This window comes from Cyclopterus lumpus, chromosome 5, assembly GCF_009769545.1.
Source record: "Cyclopterus lumpus isolate fCycLum1 chromosome 5, fCycLum1.pri, whole genome shotgun sequence".
NCBI lineage: Eukaryota > Metazoa > Chordata > Actinopteri > Perciformes > Cyclopteridae > Cyclopterus > Cyclopterus lumpus.
The window spans coordinates 2,260,385-2,280,633 of NC_046970.1; the positions used below are offsets into that span (position 1 = coordinate 2,260,385).

The following is a 20,249-nucleotide window of genomic DNA, read 5'->3' on the forward strand; positions in this document are numbered from 1 at the left end:
TTAGTTGCATCACACTGTGCACCAGATGTGTTGAGTCAAATGGAAATCAAAAAGATATTAAATTAGAATTTACACAATATTTATTATATATAAAGTGTCATACAGTACATTTTTTAATTACATCAGAACTATTATGACATTGGTTCTAATATAAAGACATGTTTACAATGTTTGTTGAACATTTAATTAATAGTGCTATATAAATATATATATATATATATATTTATATATATACATATGTACATAAATATAGATCTATAGAAGTATATTTAGTTGCAAACAACTGGGTCGAAAGAAAAGAGATCATTTCAAAAAGTTCTGCCGAGACATTAGTCTGTTGACAGCGGTCACCATGACGAGGGCAATCTGATGCATGGTGGGTAATATGGGCGGGGAAAGCGTGTTTTCATTGGTGGTCCAGCGGATTGGTCAGTGGCATTCGGAGCGCGGGGTTAGAGGTTCGAAACCCGGCTCCGCCCCCAAGCAGCCAACGCGTGTCACCTCTGTGTCGATAGCTTAGCTTGTTGCTAACCAACGCTAGCTCTCGTTCTTTAGCTTAGCAGATAGCCATGCACGCGTCTCTTCTACCAGGCGAGGAGAGAATACTATGGAGAGAAATGAGACGTCCTTTCCTCCCAAGCGTCACGTGAAGGACGTGTCTGCTTCACACTGACTCCGGATCAGCTGATCAGCTGTCAGTCGGTTTTAACAGCTGGAGAGACGCGATCGATGTAACGGAGTTGTTTCCTGGTGTAAAGATCCACTCAAACTATTGTTATGGAAATCAACCTTTCCAATCTCCCTCAGAGAAAACAAGTGCCGAGCACCTGTTCAACAGGTAATTAAAAGGCGACTGCAGACATGACAGACAGAGGACTGGCTGTCAGCGTGACCACACCGAGGGAGAGCCGGACTGAGCAGCCTGGGAAGCCTGGGTATGAGTCATTCAGAAATAGCACTAAACACTGGTCTTGTTCCCCCGTCCTACAAAACAAAAGCATGTCTATAAGTAAGTAAGTAAGGTTTATTTATTTTGCACTTATCACAGACAGAGGGTCACAAAGTGCAGTACTTTCGGCCCCTCTGTCCTTACAGGGGAGGCCCTACACCCGTGTAAATAATGAATTCTTTTGAACATGCATGTGTGTGCGACAGTCTGACGTCCGTGATCAACGTGCACAGGTCCATGTACTGGCACTAGTGTGGATACTTTACAGGCACTCGTGTTAGTAAATGTACGACCTGCCCTGATATGTGTGTCACTGTGTGTCTAACTGGGAAAAGGGAGTTTGTCTTAGTTGTTGCATCACACTGTACACCAGATATGTGTTGAGGTTGACCCCTGACCTCTGACCTGTTGCCTTGGTTTCCACAGAAGCAGAGATGGTCTCTGCAGGATGCTCCTCGTCTCGTGAGAATCTTTCAAACTAGAAACCCCTCGATGCCAAAGTGTGTCTGTGGCAATATGTGCACTAATTTACAGACGAGACCACGTGTGCACGTCTTCATCTCGTGTGCACGCTGCACTCGTCACTCTTCACTGCCACTCAGACCCACTGAGCTGTACTGCACACCGAACACACGTGCAGAGAAACAGTGTTTCCCATGTGTGGAATGGATCTGTAGTTTATAGGCATCACACAGATGTCACAATACATTTACTAACATATGCCTTATCGTTCATATCAGTGGTGATGGTGGCTCACTGCACAGAAGAGCATCAGAGAAAACTAACTGTGACAATGACGCCATCTGGTGGCGGCAGTGCAGATACCCTTTTTACATTTGGACGTTCACATGAACTTTTCATCTCATAATTTCATTTTGATATCTGCAATGACCCTCAAATGTTTCATTGATTATTGAGGCCAACAGTTTGTACCTGACAATAAATACTTGTTGAGCTTCTGTTTGTTGCAAAGTAACAATACAAATGTACCTTGTAGTTATTTTCTATGTATTTCTTTATTTTGCCCCTCAAGTGTTGGTAAATTCTATATGATCATTTTTAAATAAGCTATACAAATTATAATAATGATATTAATTTCATTACGTTCCCACATTGTTTCCCACTTATATATTAACGTCACATGTTGTTCCCTTGCACCTACATCTATGTATCGTGACCTTACCAGGATCCTCCACCAGACGTTCCCAGTTCACCTTCACTACACGTTTGGGCTTGCCAGGTCTTTCTAGCCGGCCCCCCCCCCATCTGATCCAACTCCCCACCAGGTGGTGATCAGTTGACAGCTCTTCACCCAGGAGAACCACGGAGTCCGAGGCGGCGCTCTTTCCAGGACCCCTCCCACCGACTCCAAGAAGGCCGGAGACTCTGAACTGCTGTTTGGTGCATCAGCACCAACAGCAGTCAGAGCCCGACTCCCCGTAGGCGCAGGGAGGCCGACCTCTCGTCTCCTCTGGCCGAGATCTGGTTCACGTGACAGAACCTGCCACCAAGAAAATAAAATGTGTAAAATCAACCAGTTTAATTAAGACGTTAGATTTGTTCAGCTTGTGGCCTATTTATATATTCAAGGAGATAAGTCACAACCCAGCACTGTATGGATCTGTTATTGTTTCTGTTATGATCTCGTCAACGCTCTGCATCAGCCTTTCCACTTGAGGGGGACGTGAGGCCTTGTTCTCAAAGAAGACACAATGTGGACACACTTTGCAATGATGTCCTTGAGATGAGGTGTGGAGGAGCGCATGAAGTCAGCCGGGCTCATTTGTTGCTGCTTCAGGTCCCCTCGAGTAAACAGGATGATTGTTGGTTCATGCACTCTTTGGCCAAAAGCTTCCTCCAGCTTCCTCAGTACGCCTCTCTCCCCGTCTGGAAGCCATCAGCAGTAAGTACACAGTCGGCCCGCCCTGACACAGCGCTCTGCACCTGCTCACGTGCCCTGCTTTGATTGACAGGTCAATGTCATCATCAAAGATGTCTGGGGAATCAATAACACAAACAGGTCTACCACCTCTCTCCGTTTCCTGTGCGTGGCACTCTGTGGTGATCAGAACTGAACTGGGTCTGGACCTGAAGATCTGCTGCCATATATATATATATATATATATATATATATATATGTGTGTGACCCGGTGATATACCACACACCACCAGAACATATATATATTATTGAAGTAAATTATACATTTAATACATAAATCAAAAGAAGTGCTCAAACAAGAGAGTAAACCATGTGGGGCTAAACTGTCAGTGTAGAGTTCAATAAAAACATAAAGTATAAAGTCACAACGTGTGTAGGTCATTTAGGAGAACTCTTCAACCAAATCAAAGTTACCGGTTCACAGCAACAATAAAAGGCCCATGAAAGATGGCTGCTCTATGACTGTGTGCTCTCTCAGGTGTGTCTGACTACAGGAAGAAAGGCCCAGGTGAGCTTCCCACCCCTTTTTAGAAGCTCCGCCCCTTGGCCTGGGTCCTAATCACAGGCTGCCCGTTGCCTGCCTTACCACATATATGTAATTTCTCCATTTGACAGAAACATGTATTAATGTTTATCAACCAGTTAATTACAGAAGCAGCTCGTCGGGTTCTTCAGGAGCTTCTGGAGTCAGAGCTGCAACGAATAACTGATTTAAGAATTAGAGAAACAGAACTTGAGGAAGAGTTGTAGAGAAATATGGATCGATCATCAACGCCTGAGGAGCCAAGACATATGTTGAAGTTGAGAAACTGAAATGATTTCAAACATGCAGCAGGTTTCAACAGAGTCTCTGTCTGTAAATGAGGGAACAAAGTTCACTTTCACAGCGCCGCTCCTCTTCCTGGAATGAAGCTCAGCTTGATAAGCCCCTCCCTCTTCCTCCTGCTGTCAATCACAGACAGCTGCACTGTGTCCACATCCTTCCTGGCCCCTCCCCTTCAGATCTACAGCTCTAAAGATTGGTGTAACCAACATGGAGGCGGAGCAGTAGAGCTGACACGCCCCGTTCACTGAACCGTCACATGTTGTTCAGACCTGAAGTCAGAGTCTCTTCTGAGGAAGTGAAACTCAGACACTCGTTGTTACCGAGAGGTGAAATGGAGCCCAAAGGAGATCAGCTGGACCGGGAGACCTTCTCTTGTTCCATCTGTCTGGATCTCCTGAAGGATCCGGTGACTATTCCCTGTGGACACAGCTACTGCATGAACTGTATTAAAGACCACTGGGATGAAGAGGACGGGAAGAAGCTCCTCAGCTGCCCTCAGTGTAGGCAGACCTTCACACCGAGGCCTGTCCTGCTGAAGAGCACCATGTTGGCAGATTTAGTGGAGCAGCTGAAGAAGACTGGACTCCAAGCTGCTCCTGCTGATCACTGCTATGCTGGACCTGAAGATGTGGCCTGTGATGTCTGCACTGGGAGGAGACTGAAGGCCTTCAAGTCCTGTCTGGTGTGTCTGGTTTCTTACTGTGAGAAACACCTCCAGCCTCATTGTGATGTACCTCAATTAAAGAAACACCAGCTGGTGGACCCCTCCAACCAGCTCCAGGAGAACATCTGCTCTCGTCACAATGAGGTGATGAAGATCTTCTGCCGTACTGATCAGCAGTGTATCTGCTACCTCTGCTCTCTGGATGAACATAAAGGCCACGACACCGTCTCAGCTGCAGCAGAAAGGACCGAGAGGCAGAGAGAGCTGGAGGGGAGTCGACTAAACATCCAGCAGAGAATCCAGGACAGAGAGAAAGACCTGAAGCTGCTCCATCAGGAGGTGGAGGCCATCAACCTCTCTGCTGATAAAACAGTGGAGGACAGTGAGAAGATCTTCACTAAGCTGATCCGTCTCATGAAGAAAAGAAGCTCTGATGTGAAGCAGCAGGTCAGATCCCAGCAGAGAACTGAAGTGAGTCGAGTCAAAGAGCTTCAGGAGAAGCTGGAGCAGGAGATCACTGAGCTGAAGAGGAACGACGCTGAGCTGAAGCTGCTCTCACACACAGAGGATCTCAACCAGCTTCTCCACCACTACCCCTCACTGTCACCACTCAGTGGGTCTACAGACTCATCCAGCATCAACATCCGTCCTCTGAGGTACTTTGAGGACGTGACGGCGGCTGTTTCAGGACTCAGAGATGAACTACAGGACGTCCTGAGAGACAAGTGGACAAACGTCTCACTGACGGGGACTGAAGTGGATGTTTTACTGTCTGCACCAGAGCCCACGACCAGAGATGGATTCTTAAGATGTTCATGTGAACTCACTCTGGATCCAAACACAGCACACACATGGCTGTTATTATCTGATGGGAACAGAAAAGGAACTTTAATGGAGGAACATCACTCTTATTCTAGTCACCCAGACAGGTTCAGTGGATGGTGTTTTCAGGTCCTGAGTAGAGAGAGTCTGACTGGACGTTGTTACTGGGAGGTGGAGTGGAGAGGAATAGGAGTTAGAGTAGCAGTTTCATACAAGAACATCATGAGAACAGGGAATGAATGTGTGTTTGGATACAATAACAAATCTTGGGCTTTACGTTGTGACAATAACAGTTATAACTTTTGGTACAACAAAGTCAACACCCCCGTCTCTGGTCCTCGGTCCTCCAGACTAGGAGTGTACCTGGATCACAGAGCAGGTATTCTGTCCTTCTACAGCGTCTCTGAAACCATGACTCTCCTCCACAGAGTCCAGACCACATTCACTCAGCCTCTCTATGCTGGACTTGGGTTGTTTTCTTCTGGAGACACTGCTGAGTTCTGTAAACTCAAATAGACAGAAGTGATTTAAGGGACAGCCGGTTAAAGTCTGGGTTTTAATTCTTAAACTTATTTTGTTTACTTCATTGTCGCTGAGAGCAGACTTTTCTCCACCTGTCAATCAAACCTTGTGGGCGGTGCTTGTCCATCTCGTTGCTGTGTAAATGAGTTCCTGTAGGTGGCGCTCCTTCCTCTGTGTGTTTATGGAGGCTCTCACTGCTCATGATGATCTTTGTTTACCTGAACTCATATTCATCTGCAGGAACATGTCAAATGCTGTGAGCTCTAAATGTTTGATGAATGTTGTTATCGATGTATTTGTTAATGTCTCTTCCTCTGCATGGGTCTTAAAGAGAAAGAAGAGATTCTTTATTCTAGATATTTAGTTCTTACAACTTTCTGCAAAGTGTGTTCATTAGATTGAGAGACTAAATGTTGTTGTTGTTGTTGTTGTCTGAATCAACATACACATGATGCACTATGTTGTGTTATAAAATAAAGTATCATAATCAATAAGCACATCTTTCATTATTCTTTTACATAAGTGAGATTATGGTCCAACACATTGAACAGGTTTACATGATGAATAAAGTGTTTATTGACTCAAGAATGAACAAAGTACTTTCTTCTTGTCGTATTTTCAGGGTTTCATACGAAGCTAATGTATAAAATATGAAACTAATATGAGAGAATAACTGAGGCAGTTTTCCTCCTGAAACACCACAAAGTCCAGAGTTCATGTTGAGAGCAGAAGAACATGTTTTAAAGTCCAAAGTCCATCATCTGAAGACAGCGTCCAGTGTCCTGGTGGTCGAGTCATTCACAAATAGCACTAAACACTGGTCTTGTTTGGTTACTTGGGGGTCGAGGAAAAAAAGAGCTAAAATGCTAAAAAGCTAGAATTGCAGCGCTGTGTGACAATTCTCTGTATCTCCACATGATCTCTTTCACATTACACATCGTCAATATAATGAACATTGAATAGTGCAGCTATGAGATATGTGCTAGCAGCTACAACTAAGATTGAAAGGACAAGGTGCTAAGGGGCGGACATACCTCAGATGGTTCTAGTCTGTTCTGGTCCGTGATGGTGAAGGCCTGAGGTCACGCAGGAGAACACAGACCACGTGAATGAGTCTTGAAGAGAGAGACTTGCAAACAGATTCAATTAGATTCTCCTTCTTCCCTTCAATGTGTTGTGTGCCGTCTTCATAGCTGAGCACTGCTAAGCATTTACAAGTTGAGCAGCTTTCACCTCTTCACACTCCTGGATCTGAGCCTGCTCAGACATGGAGAACCCTTTGGAGTCGCTCCCTCTGCTGAGAGGTCGACCGTGGTGTGTGGAATTCGTCTAGTACTACGTACTACTAAAGTACTACTAAAGTACTACTAAAGTACTACGTTCACAGTGGGAGACGAGAGTACTACTAAAGTACTACTAAAGTACTACGTTCACAGTAAGAGACATGAGTACTACTAAAGTACTACGTTCACAGTGGGAGACGTGAGTACTACTAAAGTACTACTAAAGTACTACGTTCACAGTGGGAGACGAGAGTACTACTAAAGTACTACTAAAGTACTACGTTCACAGTGGGAGACGAGAGTACTACTAAAGTACTACGTTCACAGTGGGAGATGTGAGTACTACTAAAGTACTACGTTCACAGTGGGAGACGTGAGTACTACTAAAGTACTACTAAAGTACTACTAAAGTACTACGTTCACAGTGGGAGACGAGAGTACTACTAAAGTACTACTAAAGTACTACTAAAGTACTACGTTCACAGTGGGAGACGTGAGTACTACTAAAGTACTACTAAAGTACTACTAAAGTAATACGTTCACAGTGGGAGACGAGAGTACTACTAAAGTACTACGTTCACAGTGGGAGACGTGAGTACTACTAAAGTACTACGTTCACAGTGGGAGACGTGAGTACTACTAAAGTACTACGTTCACAGTGGGAGACGTGAGTACTACTAAAGTACTACGTTCACAGTGGGAGACGTGAGTACTACTAAAGTACTACGTTCACAGTGGGAGACGTGAGTACTACTAAAGTACTACGTTCACAGTGGGAGATGAGAGTACTACTAAAGTACTACGTTCACAGTGGGGGACGTGAGTACTACTAAAGTACTACTAAAGTACTATGTTCACAGTGGGAGACGAGAGTAGTACTCAAGTGGGGGTACATGTACTTTTTAGTGTACTACATCTAAGAGGTACATGTTGTACTTTTTAGTGTACTACATCTAAGAGGTACATGTTGTACTTTTTACTACATTAGTCTGACGGCTTTAGTCTCTTTTGAAGCAGTAATATTAAACCAGAAACATCAGATAAAATAGAACAACATAGTACAACAACTTTACGATAAGTACACAACATTCTTTTCCTTCAGTAAGACTTTTACTGTTTCTTTTTCACAGTGTAGTATTTTGTTCCAACAGCACAGATGAACTGGTTCTCTGGACTTCTTGTCAAACACTTTAAACACATACCTGTTCTCTGCAAACTGCACCCTACAAAGTGACCTCACCCTCTCTGTTATCACGGCTAGTGTCACCTGAAATGAACCCAGCACGTTGCGCAGCCTCCGACGCGACCGGCAGGGGGCGACAGCGGACTGTCTGAGCGCTCCACAACCGCAGCGTGTTGTGAACATTATAACAATGATATTAATTAATGAAGTTCCCCCAAATAATATATATTAACAAAACTCAAATGCATTCTCAATGACGTTATTTTCTCCCTGTTTATGTTTCTATTACAAATAGGTTTTCTAATCAACGTATTGTTGCCATTTGTTCACAAAACGCACCGTACAGACATCAGTTAAATGAATATATGATCATTTCTTATCTTCAGGGTTGTGTGTGTGTAACTGTCACAACCCGGCTCTGAGGCTCTGTCAAATATGGGAAAGGACACAGTGGATGATGGCAAATTAAAAAGGTTATTTATTATAAGCAGGTAAAGAAAAGACATATTGTGACAATTGTGCCAGTCAGTGACATCAGTATCATGTGAATGTGAATGCGTGAGCATGCTGAAGTGTGGGGCGCTGTCAGCGAAAACAAAGAAAGACCTGACCAAGACAGAAGAAGGATCTTTACACCAGGAAACAACTCCGTTACATCGATCGCGTCTCTCCAGCTGTTAAAACCGACTGACAGCTGATCAGCTGATCCGGAGTCAGTGTGAAGCAGACACGTCCTTCACGCGACGCTTGGGAGGAAAGGACGTCTCATTTCTCTCCATAGTATTCTCTCCTCGCCTGGTAGAAGAGACGCGTGCATGGCTATCTGCTAAGCTAAAGAACGAGAGCTAGCGTTGGTTAGCAACAAGCTAAGCTATCGACACAGAGGTGACTCACGTCGGCTGCTTGGGGGCGGAGCCGGGTTTCGAACCTCTGACCCCGCGCTCCGAATGCCACTGACCAATCCGCTGGACCACCAATGAAAACACGCTTTCCCCGCCCATATTACCCACCATGCATCAGATTGCCCTCGTCATGGTGACCGCTGTCAACAGACTAATGTCTCGGCAGAACTTTTTGAAATGATCTCTTTTCTTTCGACCTAGTTGTTTGCAACTAAATATACTTCTATAGATCTATATTTATGTACATATGTATATATATAAATATATATATATATATATTTATATAGCACTATTAATTAAATGTTCAACAAACATTGTAAACATGTCTTTATATTAGAACCAATGTCATAATAGTTCTGATTTAATTTAAAAAATGTACTGTATGACACTTTATATATAATAAATATTGTGTAAATTCTAATTTAATATCTTTTTGATTTCCATTTGACTCAACACATCTGGTGCACAGTGTGATGCAACTAAGAGAAACAAGCCTCCCTTTTCCCAGTTAGACGGACAGTGTCACACAGGTCAGGGCAGGTTGACTAACATTGAAACATCCACATAGAGCCAGAACGTGGTGGACCTGTGCACGTTGATCACGGAGTTCTGAACTCCCCATCTGCTCATGCACGGTCCAAATACCCGGATGTGTCTGATGTTGGTTCTTCTGATCATCGTTGTCCCTGAACAGGACATTATCACGAGGTCTGGATATCTGGGATCAAGTACAATTGGGATTGTCCTGTAACAGGATATTAATGTTATGCTGTTAGAAATGCACAATAATAGATAATATGATAATACAGCACATACATATACATATATATATATATATATACTGTATATATATATATATATATATATATATATATACATACATACATATACATGCATACGGATGTGTGGATTGCGCTGCGCAGCATCAACTCACGTAAGGCTGCGGGCCCTGACGGCATCCCGGACGTGTGCTCCAGGCCTGTGCTGGGCAGCTGACTGGGGTCCTGACTGACATCTTCAACCTGTCACTGGCCCAAGCAGCTGTGCCAACGTGCTTTAAAGCCACCTCTATCGTGCCAGTGCCCAAACACGCCACTGCAGCGAGCCTTAGCGACTTTCGCCCCGCTGCACTTACACCCATCATCATGAAGTGTATGAGAGGCTGGTCTTGGCTCATCTGAAAACCTGCTTACCACCCACACTGGACCCCCTCCAATTCACCTACCGCCAGAACAGGTGTACAGAAGACGCCATCTCCACAGCGCTTCACTCCGCCCTCTCCCACCTGGACAATAAAAACACTTGTGTGAGAATCAGCTTTATTGGCCATGTGTGTGTGCACATACATGTAATTAAATGGTTAAATGTACTCTCTCGTCGTACATACAAATATACATTTTCATTATATACAATATGGTTAAAGTCATTCATGAACCAACTTCAAGGTATGATACCACAAATACAATACTGGTATATTTATCTATAATAGTACTAAATAAAACATCTGTATGGTTCCCTTTTTCACCAGCTTGTTCCTGGACCGATTTTTGAACACTTAACAAATAGCATTAATATTAGTATTATCCAAGTTTGCATGCATGTGAAAAGATTCCACATTTGTCACATGTCTAATTCTGGAGGGAGGGGGGAAACCCCTCCTAATCTTGTCACATTTATAATGTTTATAATTGTTATAATTTTGAAAAATGCAAATTTTGGTTAAAAATTATTGCGCAATCTTGAAATTGGACAAATATTGCGCAATCTTTAAATTCTAAAAGACAAAGCTCCCCACGAATCTGTATATGTTGGCTAGCGCGGTGGCGAAGCGGCTTACGCTCTCGCCTTCCACACCAGATAAGATGCGGGTTCGAAACCCGGGTGTGGCGGTGGTTCGCACAAAGCGACTCCCCGCGCTTGGTGGGTTTACTCATTTCCTCCCACTTGGATCCGCAAACGGACCACAAATTTCGGACGGTTCTCAACGATACTATGCCCCCCGAGAGAACCGTGTCGGCGTCAGTTGAGCCAAATTGGGAGAACTATCCCTGGATTGCGGTCACGGGACTTCATGACTCCCCGGTACCTCCAACAGGGACACTTGTGTGTGCAGTGTATACATTGCATAATGAGAGTGCGACCTCTGGCTTCAACTGGCGTTTGGCACGTAGGATTACCAGCGATACCAGTGCACGGTGTAACTGGCAGTTTAAAAAAGAAAATGTTCATTTATCAACAAAAAAAAAGTTAAATTAAATTAAAAAAAAATATATATATATATTTTTTTTAATTTAATTTAACTTTTTTTTTCTTTTCTTCTTCCTTTATTGCAATTAATACAAAATAAATATATATTCTTTCCAAAACATCTCTCATCGTGTCTGTTTTAAAAAGTGGCAGTTTAAAAAAGAAAAAGTTCATTTATCTAATAAAAAAAAAGTTAAATTAAATTACATTTTTTTTAAATTAATTTAATATTTTTTCTTCTTCTTTTATTAATAAATTAAATTAATAAAAAAAGAAGTTATTTTATTTTGTATTTCTATATATTCTTTCCGAAACATCTCCCATCTCTTGCGTGTCTGTTTTCTGATCGCTTGGTTTAGCCGGAGCTGATACGGTAATTGTGTGATATTCTTTAGTACAAAGGGCTGATTACCTGCTGTACATCTTACACATTTAAACACTCGGATCTCTCCTTCTTTTAGCGACGTATCGCTACAAATCCAACAGTCTTATTTTCACGTTGTTTAGTTCCGCTAACGTTAGCCACCGTGCTAGCTTAGCGGATAGCGATAGCTTCCTTCTGGCCCCCTCCTGCTCGCTCTCTGCTCAGCGTGTCACATGTAGAGCTCTTCCTCTGCCTCCCTTCATGATAACGGTAACACGAGTAGTTCATTTGCTGTGTTGGAGGCAGTTCTCAGTGGGTTCGATGCACCATCGAAGCTCACACGTTAGCTACATCAGTTAGCCTGCCCCCCCTCTCCCCCCACGGCTCCCCTTCACAGGTTGACAAGCAGCCCGCGGGGAGCTCCCTCTGGCGGGCCGGTGGAGGGAGCCGGTCGTGGGCTCTCGGTCCCGAGTACGCCCCGGAGCCCACCGGGGACAGGTTCTGGTACCGTCTTGTCGAGCTCCTGCCGGTAGAAAGTGGGTCTCTCCTCCTGCGACCGGCCGAGAGGAGCCTTCTGGCCGCGCTGGTTAAGCTAGTTTGGATGATTTGTTATTGTATTGACATTTTAAATGAGTGTCCGGTAGTATATGACGACGTTTCTATCTAGACTTTCTGATGTCAACATTGACACATCTACACTCACACTACACATAGTACGTCAGTAGGTCATACTGCACTGTTTAATTACATGTTCCAATGTTGGCATGCACCAACATTAAGATAGTAAAACTATGTTGAGACTCTTATATAAGCTACATTTACATTGAACAACCTGTATCATTCAATGCCTTTCAAATTCATATCCATATTGGAGAACACAGTAGTGGTACCACATGTGTGAAAAAGAAACTGTACAAATGCAAAGTTGCCACTTCACTTGCAAAATATCTCACCTGTAGCCCAAGACTCTTGTTGTGTGTATATGATGATATCCTCCAATAACTTTCCTTTACATGCTCACAGGACAGAGACTCTAAGTGACTTCTGGAGACAGAGAAATGTTCCTGAGGAAACAATAGAGACCTGGTATGGAGGACAGACAATGACATAAGTATAAATAAATAAATGCATGAATAAATAAATGTATGAATAAATAAATACAGACAGCCCCAGCTCATTTGCATATAATGACACATAAATACAGGCATAAATAAATGAAGAAATGTAGAAATAGATTTATTTAATGATGTCCTTTTTAAGGTATCAACTTATATTTATTCATTCCTGTATTTATTTATTTATACCTTTTTATTTAAGCATTTAATTATTCCTGTATTTATTTATACATTTATTTAAGCATTTAATTATTCCTGTATTTATTTATACATTTATTTAAGCATTTAATTATTCCTGTATTTATTTATACATTTATTTAAGCATTTATTTATTTATTCCTGTATTTGAGTCAATCAACTGTACTTTTCAAAGACACTTTTTACTGTTTGTAAATAATTGAACAAAAATGATTAGGTTATCTAATCAGAATTGCTCTTTTTTTAAACAATGTTTACATTGATGCCAGCACATTCAGCTGATGACAGATAGCGAATTAAAGATGTATTTTCCATCATATGGTGATCGCCTAGCAGCGTTAGGATTCTGTAATCGGAAGGAAAACAACAACAACAACAACACTCGGAAATCAGAGGTTTTTGAGCGACTGAAACAAAAATTGTATGTGACCTACCTGGTTCAAATTAACGACATGGTTTGACCGCGGATCAGCCTTTGAGAAACCGGGAGAGCCTGATGTCAATCATCTTGTTAATCTTAGCTGGCTAATAGGACATTTGATCGACTTAGTTGAGCCGCGTACGAGAAATAGGGAAAAAGGATTTGGGTTTCTTCTAATAAAATGCAGGTTTTCCATATTTAAGGCCGTAATGACCTTTTTTAAAGAATTCATTTTTTAATAGTCAGGACGCAGAGTTGGGATTAGAACCCAGGGAGCTGCTGAGAGGAATGTTTATCTTTTTAATAGGATTTTATTGTTACTTGCAGAGTCCACTGTTGGATATAAATGCTCACCTCCAGTCACCAGTCCGTCAAGCTCCTGAAGTTCGCGGATGGCACCACCCTCATTGGTCTCATCTCTGGTGGGGATGAGTCCGCCTACAGGTGGGAGACTGACCATCTGGTGACCTGGTGCAGCCAGAACAACCTGGTGCTCAACGCCCTAAAGACAGTGGAGATGGTTGTGGACTTCAGGAAGAACGCAGCCCCACCCGCCCCCCTCACCCTGTGTGACTCCCCCGTCAACTTGGTGGAGTCCTTCCGCTTCCTGGGCTCCACCATATCCCAGGACCTCAAGTGGGAGCTGAACATCAGCTCCATCACCAGAAAGGCGCAGCAGAGGATGTACCGCCTGAGGCAGCTGAAGAAATTCAACCTGCCAAAGACAATGATGGCACACTTTTACACGGCCATCATTGAGTCCATCCTCTGCTCCTCCATCACCGTCTAGTACGCTGCAGCCACTGCCAAGGACAAGGCCCGACTGCAGCGCACCATTCGCTCTGCAGAGAGGGTGATTGGCTGCAATCTGCCGTCCCTCTTGGACCCGTTCGCCTCAAGGTCCCTGAAGCGGGCAAGAAAGATTGCAGCCGACCGCTCTCACCCTGGACACGAGCTGTTTGAGTCCCTTCCATCTGGCAGGAGGCTAGTCCACCAAGTCCTAGACGCACGCCACTCAAACAGCTTCTTCCCGTCAGCAGTCAGCCTCATCAACGGAGCCCGGACCCCCCACGGACTGACTCTTCCATCCCCGGGTCTATTTACCACCCCTGGACTATTTATTTACTACCCGGGACTCTTTCATCCCTCGGACTATTTTCCACCGGTCACTCCTCTGCACATACCAGCACACTTAAATAATACACATGTCACTTTTACTAAAACTGTAACATTACATACACTTTACAATTGCACTTTATCATACACTGTACATTTAATTCTTTGTCTCGACTGCACTTTGTTGATTGTTTATTTGTTGTTTGTTGTGTCTGACGTCCTATGTTGCACCACCCACCACGCTAAGTTCCTTGTAGGTGTAAACCTACTTGGCTAATAGAACGTTTCTGATTCTGATTCTCACGGATTTTATACAAACTATTTGCAGTTTTGCGTAATGGATCCGCTTTTGGATCCGGGCCAAATGATCCGCTTTATGAACTGAACGGATGAATGAATTGAATTGATGTAACAAGCAATACAACAGCCGCTACAACAAAGTAATTACATCTTGTGCATTTTAAATCTTACAATCCACCACTAACTTTTGCACATAAAGAGAATGAAATGACACATCACAGTAAAACTCACACATTTGACTTTGTCTCTAACCCTTTTCACACATTCTTCTACATCTGTGTCCTTGGCAATGAAAGTCCCTTTAAAATATTGGCAGTAGTACTTTAGTACTGTAGTAGTACTCACGTCTCCCACTGTGAACGTAGTACTTCAGTAGTACTCTCGTCTCCCACTGTGAACGTAGTACTTTAGTAGTACTCTCGTCTCCCACTGTGAACGTAGTACTTTAGTAGTACTCTCGTCTCCTACTGTGAACGTAGTACTTTAGTAGTACTTTAGTAGTACTTTAGTAGTACTCTCGTCTCCCACTGTGAACGTAGTACTTTAGTAGTACTTTAGTAGTACTCTCGTCTCCCACTGTGAACGTAGTACTTTAGTAGTACTTTAGTAGTACTTTAGTAGTACGTAGTACTAGACGAATTCCACACACCACGGTCGACCTCTCAGCAGAGGGAGCGACTCCAAAGGGTTCTCCATGTCTGAGCAGGCTCAGATCCAGGAGTGTGAAGAGGTGAAAGCTGCTCAACTTGTAAATGCTTAGCAGTGCTCAGCTATGAAGACGGCACACAACACATTGAAGGGAAGAAGGAGAATCTAATTGAATCTGTTTGCAAGTCTCTCTCTTCAAGACTCATTCACGTGGTCTGTGTTCTCCTGCGTGACCTCAGGCCTTCACCATCACGGACCAGAACAGACTAGAACCATCTGAGGTATGTCCGCCCCTTAGCACCTTGTCCTTTCAATCTTAGTTGTAGCTGCTAGCACATATCTCATAGCTGCACTATTCAATGTTCATTATATTGACGATGTGTAATGTGAAAGAGATCATGTGGAGATACAGAGAATTGTCACACAGCGCTGCAATTCTAGCTTTTTAGTATTTTAGCTCTTTTTTTCCTCGACCCCCAAGTAACCAAAGGAAAACTCTAAAAGCAGCTTTGATATTGATGCTGTCACAGACTATGTATAAAAGCTCTGCATCTAATTCTGAATGAAGACGTGACGGTTGCGTATGCAGTAAGGAACCAGGCTGTTTATTGCCATCTGAAGGGTGCAGGAGGCTGTTGAAGTGCAGTGGAGGGAGGACGTGACGCCGCCATCTTCTTTCTGCTCAGGCCGACGTGAGCGAGCGTGACGGAGACTAGCCGCGCACCGTTTCCACGACTCCCTCGAGCTCTGCAACAAATAACATTAATGACATCAGTCTGTAAACAGAGGGTCGTATACAGGATCGTTAATCCGAGGAGAGTTCGACACAGTTCAAGTAAGTTTCATACCGGACAGCAAGTCAAAGTCGTTCTGAGGAGCCGACTCCATCTGCTCGTCCTCCACGTGGTTGCTCTGCATCAGCAGGTTGACGATGCTCTCCTCGAGGACACCTGGAGGTCAAAACGAAGAGACGGCAGGGGGCGTTGAAAGGTGAACACGATGCCCATGCAGGGCCGGGCGGAGGAGGTCAAGAGGTCACCTACTGATGAAGTGGACTATGTTGTCAACGTTGACGATGACAGCTTCTTGCGTGATGTCTTCCAGCAGGCCGCCGATGGCGGAGGCCAGCTGGTCCAGAGGCGTCTGGAGCTCGGCCTTCTGCTTCTGCAGAGACAGACAGCGGGACGTCTCCAACTCCGACTGGAGAAACATTTCATTAAAATATACCTTAGACACAGCTTTGGCATTAACTGAAATACACAACATATTAATTACTTTTACATATTAAAGCCCTTCAGTCTTTTGATGATATTGTACGATAACAAGGGACATTTATATCTCCAAACAAGGAGGATGTGCCTGCAACATTAATTATTGTCATGTACTGGATGTAGTCATACATCAACTATTCGGGGAATTTACCTAACTTTACTGAACATTTCATGCAAGTAACTTTTTAAAATCAAGCTGTTGCATTCAGGGACTTCTTAGCGTTATACAATTAAGACATGTTATTATAATTACCTCTAGTTCCTGAAGATGGCTGTCATTCTGTTCATCGTGTCCTCGGTTCTGTTCCTCCAGGGACAGGATATCCCTCTGAGAACACAACGTGTACGTGTAAATGCAACGTGCACCGGGTTAAACTACGTCTACGTGTATGTGGACAGGATGTGCACACGCCTTCAACTTCTCCGATCTGTTCCTCATCATGTTCCTTCTGTTGTGCAGCTCGTTGATGTATCTGAGATACGAGAAGTTCTTCTGCTCGTTCTCGGTGAAGACGAGGTCGATCTGACGCAGGTCACTCTCTCCGGTGACCTCCAGCAGGGTTTTGTGTCCCTGCACGTCCATCTCCAGCTTCTTCACTCCGTTCTGAAACTGCTGCTGTTCCTCTGTCGCAATGAAACGAAGCACACCGACTAGATTACGCCTGAAAGACGTGACGCCGCATCCGCTTTTGGGGAAAGGTGACGCCGGTGTAAGCCTGGACCACCGAGATTAATAACATACTTTTCTCCTTTGAGTCTTCTTTTTTTTCCAAAGGAAGACTTTGCTGAAGTTTGGTCTCCAGGAAAGTCTGCAGCGTTGCATCGTGGGTGATGAGCGTCTTCAGCTGCGTCCTTCTCCTGACGAACTGGGCCGTCTCCATCTTGATGCTCTTCTTCATCTCCAGATTCCGGGTCTCGGCCGCCGACCTGGAGCACGACGCAAAAAACGCACGACTCGTGTCTTTTTTTCCCCCTTGAAGTTTCCCGCGTGCGCTCGAACGCGTGACTCACCTCTGGTTGAAGAAGAGGGCGAACCTCTCGTCCAGTTTCCCCATGAGGTTTCTCTGTGTGGCCAACTGTCTGTTGAACTTCTCTTGGATGTTGCCCAATAAGCCTTTCTGCTGCATCAGGTGGGCGATCTCTTTGCGAGACTCCACGTTGCTGCACATTAACTCGTCGAACTTAATCGTTTCCTACAGAAGAAGAGGGAAGAAGCAGCGTTGAGGATGACATCTGTGTGTGACTGTGATGGGGGGTGTCACTTTAAAAGCAGGGCTTGTAATAAAATAACAGTTATCATAGGCTACGATTAGCTTAGCACAAAAACTGGAAATATGTAAAGGCCGTGATTGACGTGTGGCGTCAATCGTCTTCCAGAAAGCAGATAAGTGTGTTCCCCAAAATGAGAAAACATAAAGAACTGATTCATTGAGGCGTTGTGCAGCATGACTGTGTGTTGAGCACCTGGTTGAGTTGGTTTTTTAAGATGCGGATGTGCTTTGTGTCGCGTGTGTGTTTCCCTCGTTGCTTCAGGACGCCACCTGGGACCTTTAGCTTCTCTTGAATCTCGCTCTTTAACACAGTGGCCTGCAGCAACACGGGAAATAAGACTCAATGCACACAGACAATGACACCTTTCCTGTTGTCGTTGGCTGCAGCGCATCATAACACACTAAGTTAGAACAATTGTATAAACGTGAAACACACATATACACAGAATACAGTATATTAGTCTGTTGCACCTGCTTCTGCATAGAGGCCAGATGATCCTTCTGCTGGCCGATGAGCCGTTGAGATCGATCGTTTTCCTCCTTCAGGTCGTCGTATTGCTCCTTTAAAAGGTCGGTGGCCATTTTATCTAAAAGCCATCACAGTCGAGGTAAAGTTAGTGACCAACGCAGATAATCACATAAAGTTTGAGCATTAACATTTCAGAGGATGATCACCTACCTGACGGACGTGGAGTCAAATCTAAATAAATCTTTTCTGGTAGATTTTTTTTTCTGCAGGTTTTCAGCAATAATAATAAGTTTCAAACATAAACATTCTCAAATAATTAGTTTATGTTTACTCTTGAAGTCTCAGGACCGTGTGAGCAATAGAATATATTATGACATCATACCATGTTAAGATCATGTTGACGAAAGGAGAAATATAGCCACTAAAACTGAACTTTTATAGCCGGAGCGCCCCCTAGCTGCCACTGAGGGACATTAAGATGACATAAATCAAATGAACCAACTGAAGAGGCATTCACAATAAATATATAGATATATCTATATATATATATAAATATACATATGAAGAGGCATTCACAATAAATATACCGGTGTATATATATATAGATATATATCTCTCTCTCTCTATATATATAAATATATATCAATATACCTCTTCATGCCTCTTCATATGTATATCTATATATATATATAGATATACCTATATACATATGAAGAGGCATTCACAATAAATATATATATATATATATATGTATATATATATATATATATATATATATATATGTACGATAATGAGCACCAGAGGTTTGTATTCTTAAGTTGCATTAAATCTGTATCTATATCTATATCTATACATGTATTAATATTATCAGCCTGTTTATGTTATTCTAGGCCTTCTGCTGTGCCTCACTTCTTTAACCAATCAACTTTAAAAGAGGTTAGTTAAGAGTCTTTATTCCTGTTTGTTTATCAATACAAAGCATTTTTTTAAATTCAATCTGAAACCAATAACGTGATATTCATCACAGCGAATACTGCAGGGCGGAAAAGAGGCAATCGGCTCTTTTCTATTCTATTCTAATTCAATCTTGTATCTTGTGTGTCAGTTCAGTTAAAGTCACATTTAAGCTCATCACTCCTGAACCAACAGAGGAAAACTAAATGATTCTTTTCCCTTAATTGAATCTTTTAGTTTACAGCATTACGATTTGTTTGCATTCGCTCCTTAAATAAATAGTCACGTCTTATAGATGCATAAACTATTTGAATGCATCATTCAAGTTGTGGCAAGTCTAGAAAGCAACACTCATATTTGTAGGACAAAGATAATTCATTGATTATAATAATGAAATAATAATGCATACACATTTAAGTATTTTTCAAGTATTTATCCTTTTTCTTTCCCTTTCAGGAGACGCTCCTCCTCTCCTCCTCTCGCTCCCCGGCCTCCACATACTCCACTGTCTCCCTGCTCGAGTAGCGCCTCCTCCATCCCGGGATGAAGAGCCTGACAAACCTTTTCCACAGCGAAGGTCTACGGGCTTCACTCCAGACGTTCTGCTCCTCCCCGATACCAGAGCGCTCACGGCCCCGCAGCCCGTCCTCAAGCTCCTTTTCACTTTCAAGCAGCTTCTGCAGCTCAGCGACGCTCTGAACCGCTTCGGCCTCGATCTCCGTTTGGGGGATTTCATTCTGCTCGTCAGCTCCTTCTGTAGCTGGAGATGTTTCAGGGCCACCGCT

General features: G+C 43.3%; 2 protein-coding genes and 1 long non-coding RNA gene across 3 annotated transcripts; 1 reads left to right on the plus strand and 2 right to left on the minus strand.

Moving 5' to 3' along the window:
- The first annotated feature begins 3,914 nt into the window (after positions 1-3,914).
- On the plus strand, positions 3,915-6,213 carry LOC117730247 (E3 ubiquitin/ISG15 ligase TRIM25-like). Its single transcript, XM_034531793.1, has one exon. The coding sequence runs from the start codon at positions 3,971-3,973 to the stop codon at positions 5,714-5,716; it is 1,746 nt and encodes a 581-aa protein (XP_034387684.1). The 5' UTR covers positions 3,915-3,970; the 3' UTR covers positions 5,717-6,213.
- A 3,275-nt stretch (positions 6,214-9,488) lies between these two features.
- On the minus strand, positions 9,489-12,067 carry LOC117730891. Its single transcript, XR_004609499.1, has 3 exons — positions 11,750-12,067; positions 10,025-10,375; positions 9,489-9,835 (listed from the first exon to the last, which is right to left on the minus strand). It is a non-coding gene; the product is annotated as an uncharacterized LOC117730891 (long non-coding RNA).
- Positions 12,068-16,156: 4,089 nt separating this feature from the next.
- LOC117731254 (coiled-coil domain-containing protein 114-like) lies at positions 16,157-18,848 on the minus strand. Its single transcript, XM_034533479.1, has 10 exons — positions 18,721-18,848; positions 18,513-18,628; positions 18,235-18,357; positions 17,782-17,963; positions 17,513-17,697; positions 17,181-17,394; positions 17,024-17,096; positions 16,543-16,699; positions 16,348-16,449; positions 16,157-16,246 (listed from the first exon to the last, which is right to left on the minus strand). The coding sequence occupies exons 2-10, from the start codon at positions 18,621-18,623 to the stop codon at positions 16,212-16,214; spliced, it is 1,182 nt and encodes a 393-aa protein (XP_034389370.1). The 5' UTR covers positions 18,624-18,628; positions 18,721-18,848; the 3' UTR covers positions 16,157-16,211.
- Between the last annotated feature and the right edge of the window lie 1,401 nt (positions 18,849-20,249).

What these genes read in the sequence shown, in the direction of transcription:
- LOC117730247 (XM_034531793.1), top strand. Translation starts at nt 3,971, where the DNA reads ATGTTGTTCAGACCTGAAGTCAGAGTCTCTTCTGAGGAAGTGAAACTC.
- LOC117731254 (XM_034533479.1), bottom strand. Translation starts at nt 18,623, where the DNA reads ATGGCCACCGACCTTTTAAAGGAGCAATACGACGACCTGAAGGAGGAA. An exon ending in CAACATAGTCCACTTCATCA is followed by an intron (nt 16,450 to 16,542) that starts GTAGGTGACCTC and finishes TTTGACCTCCAG; the next exon opens with GTGTCCTCGAGGAGAGCATC. An exon ending in CGACTTTGACTTGCTGTCCG is followed by an intron (nt 16,247 to 16,347) that starts GTATGAAACTTA and finishes TATTTGTTGCAG; the next exon opens with AGCTCGAGGGAGTCGTGGAA.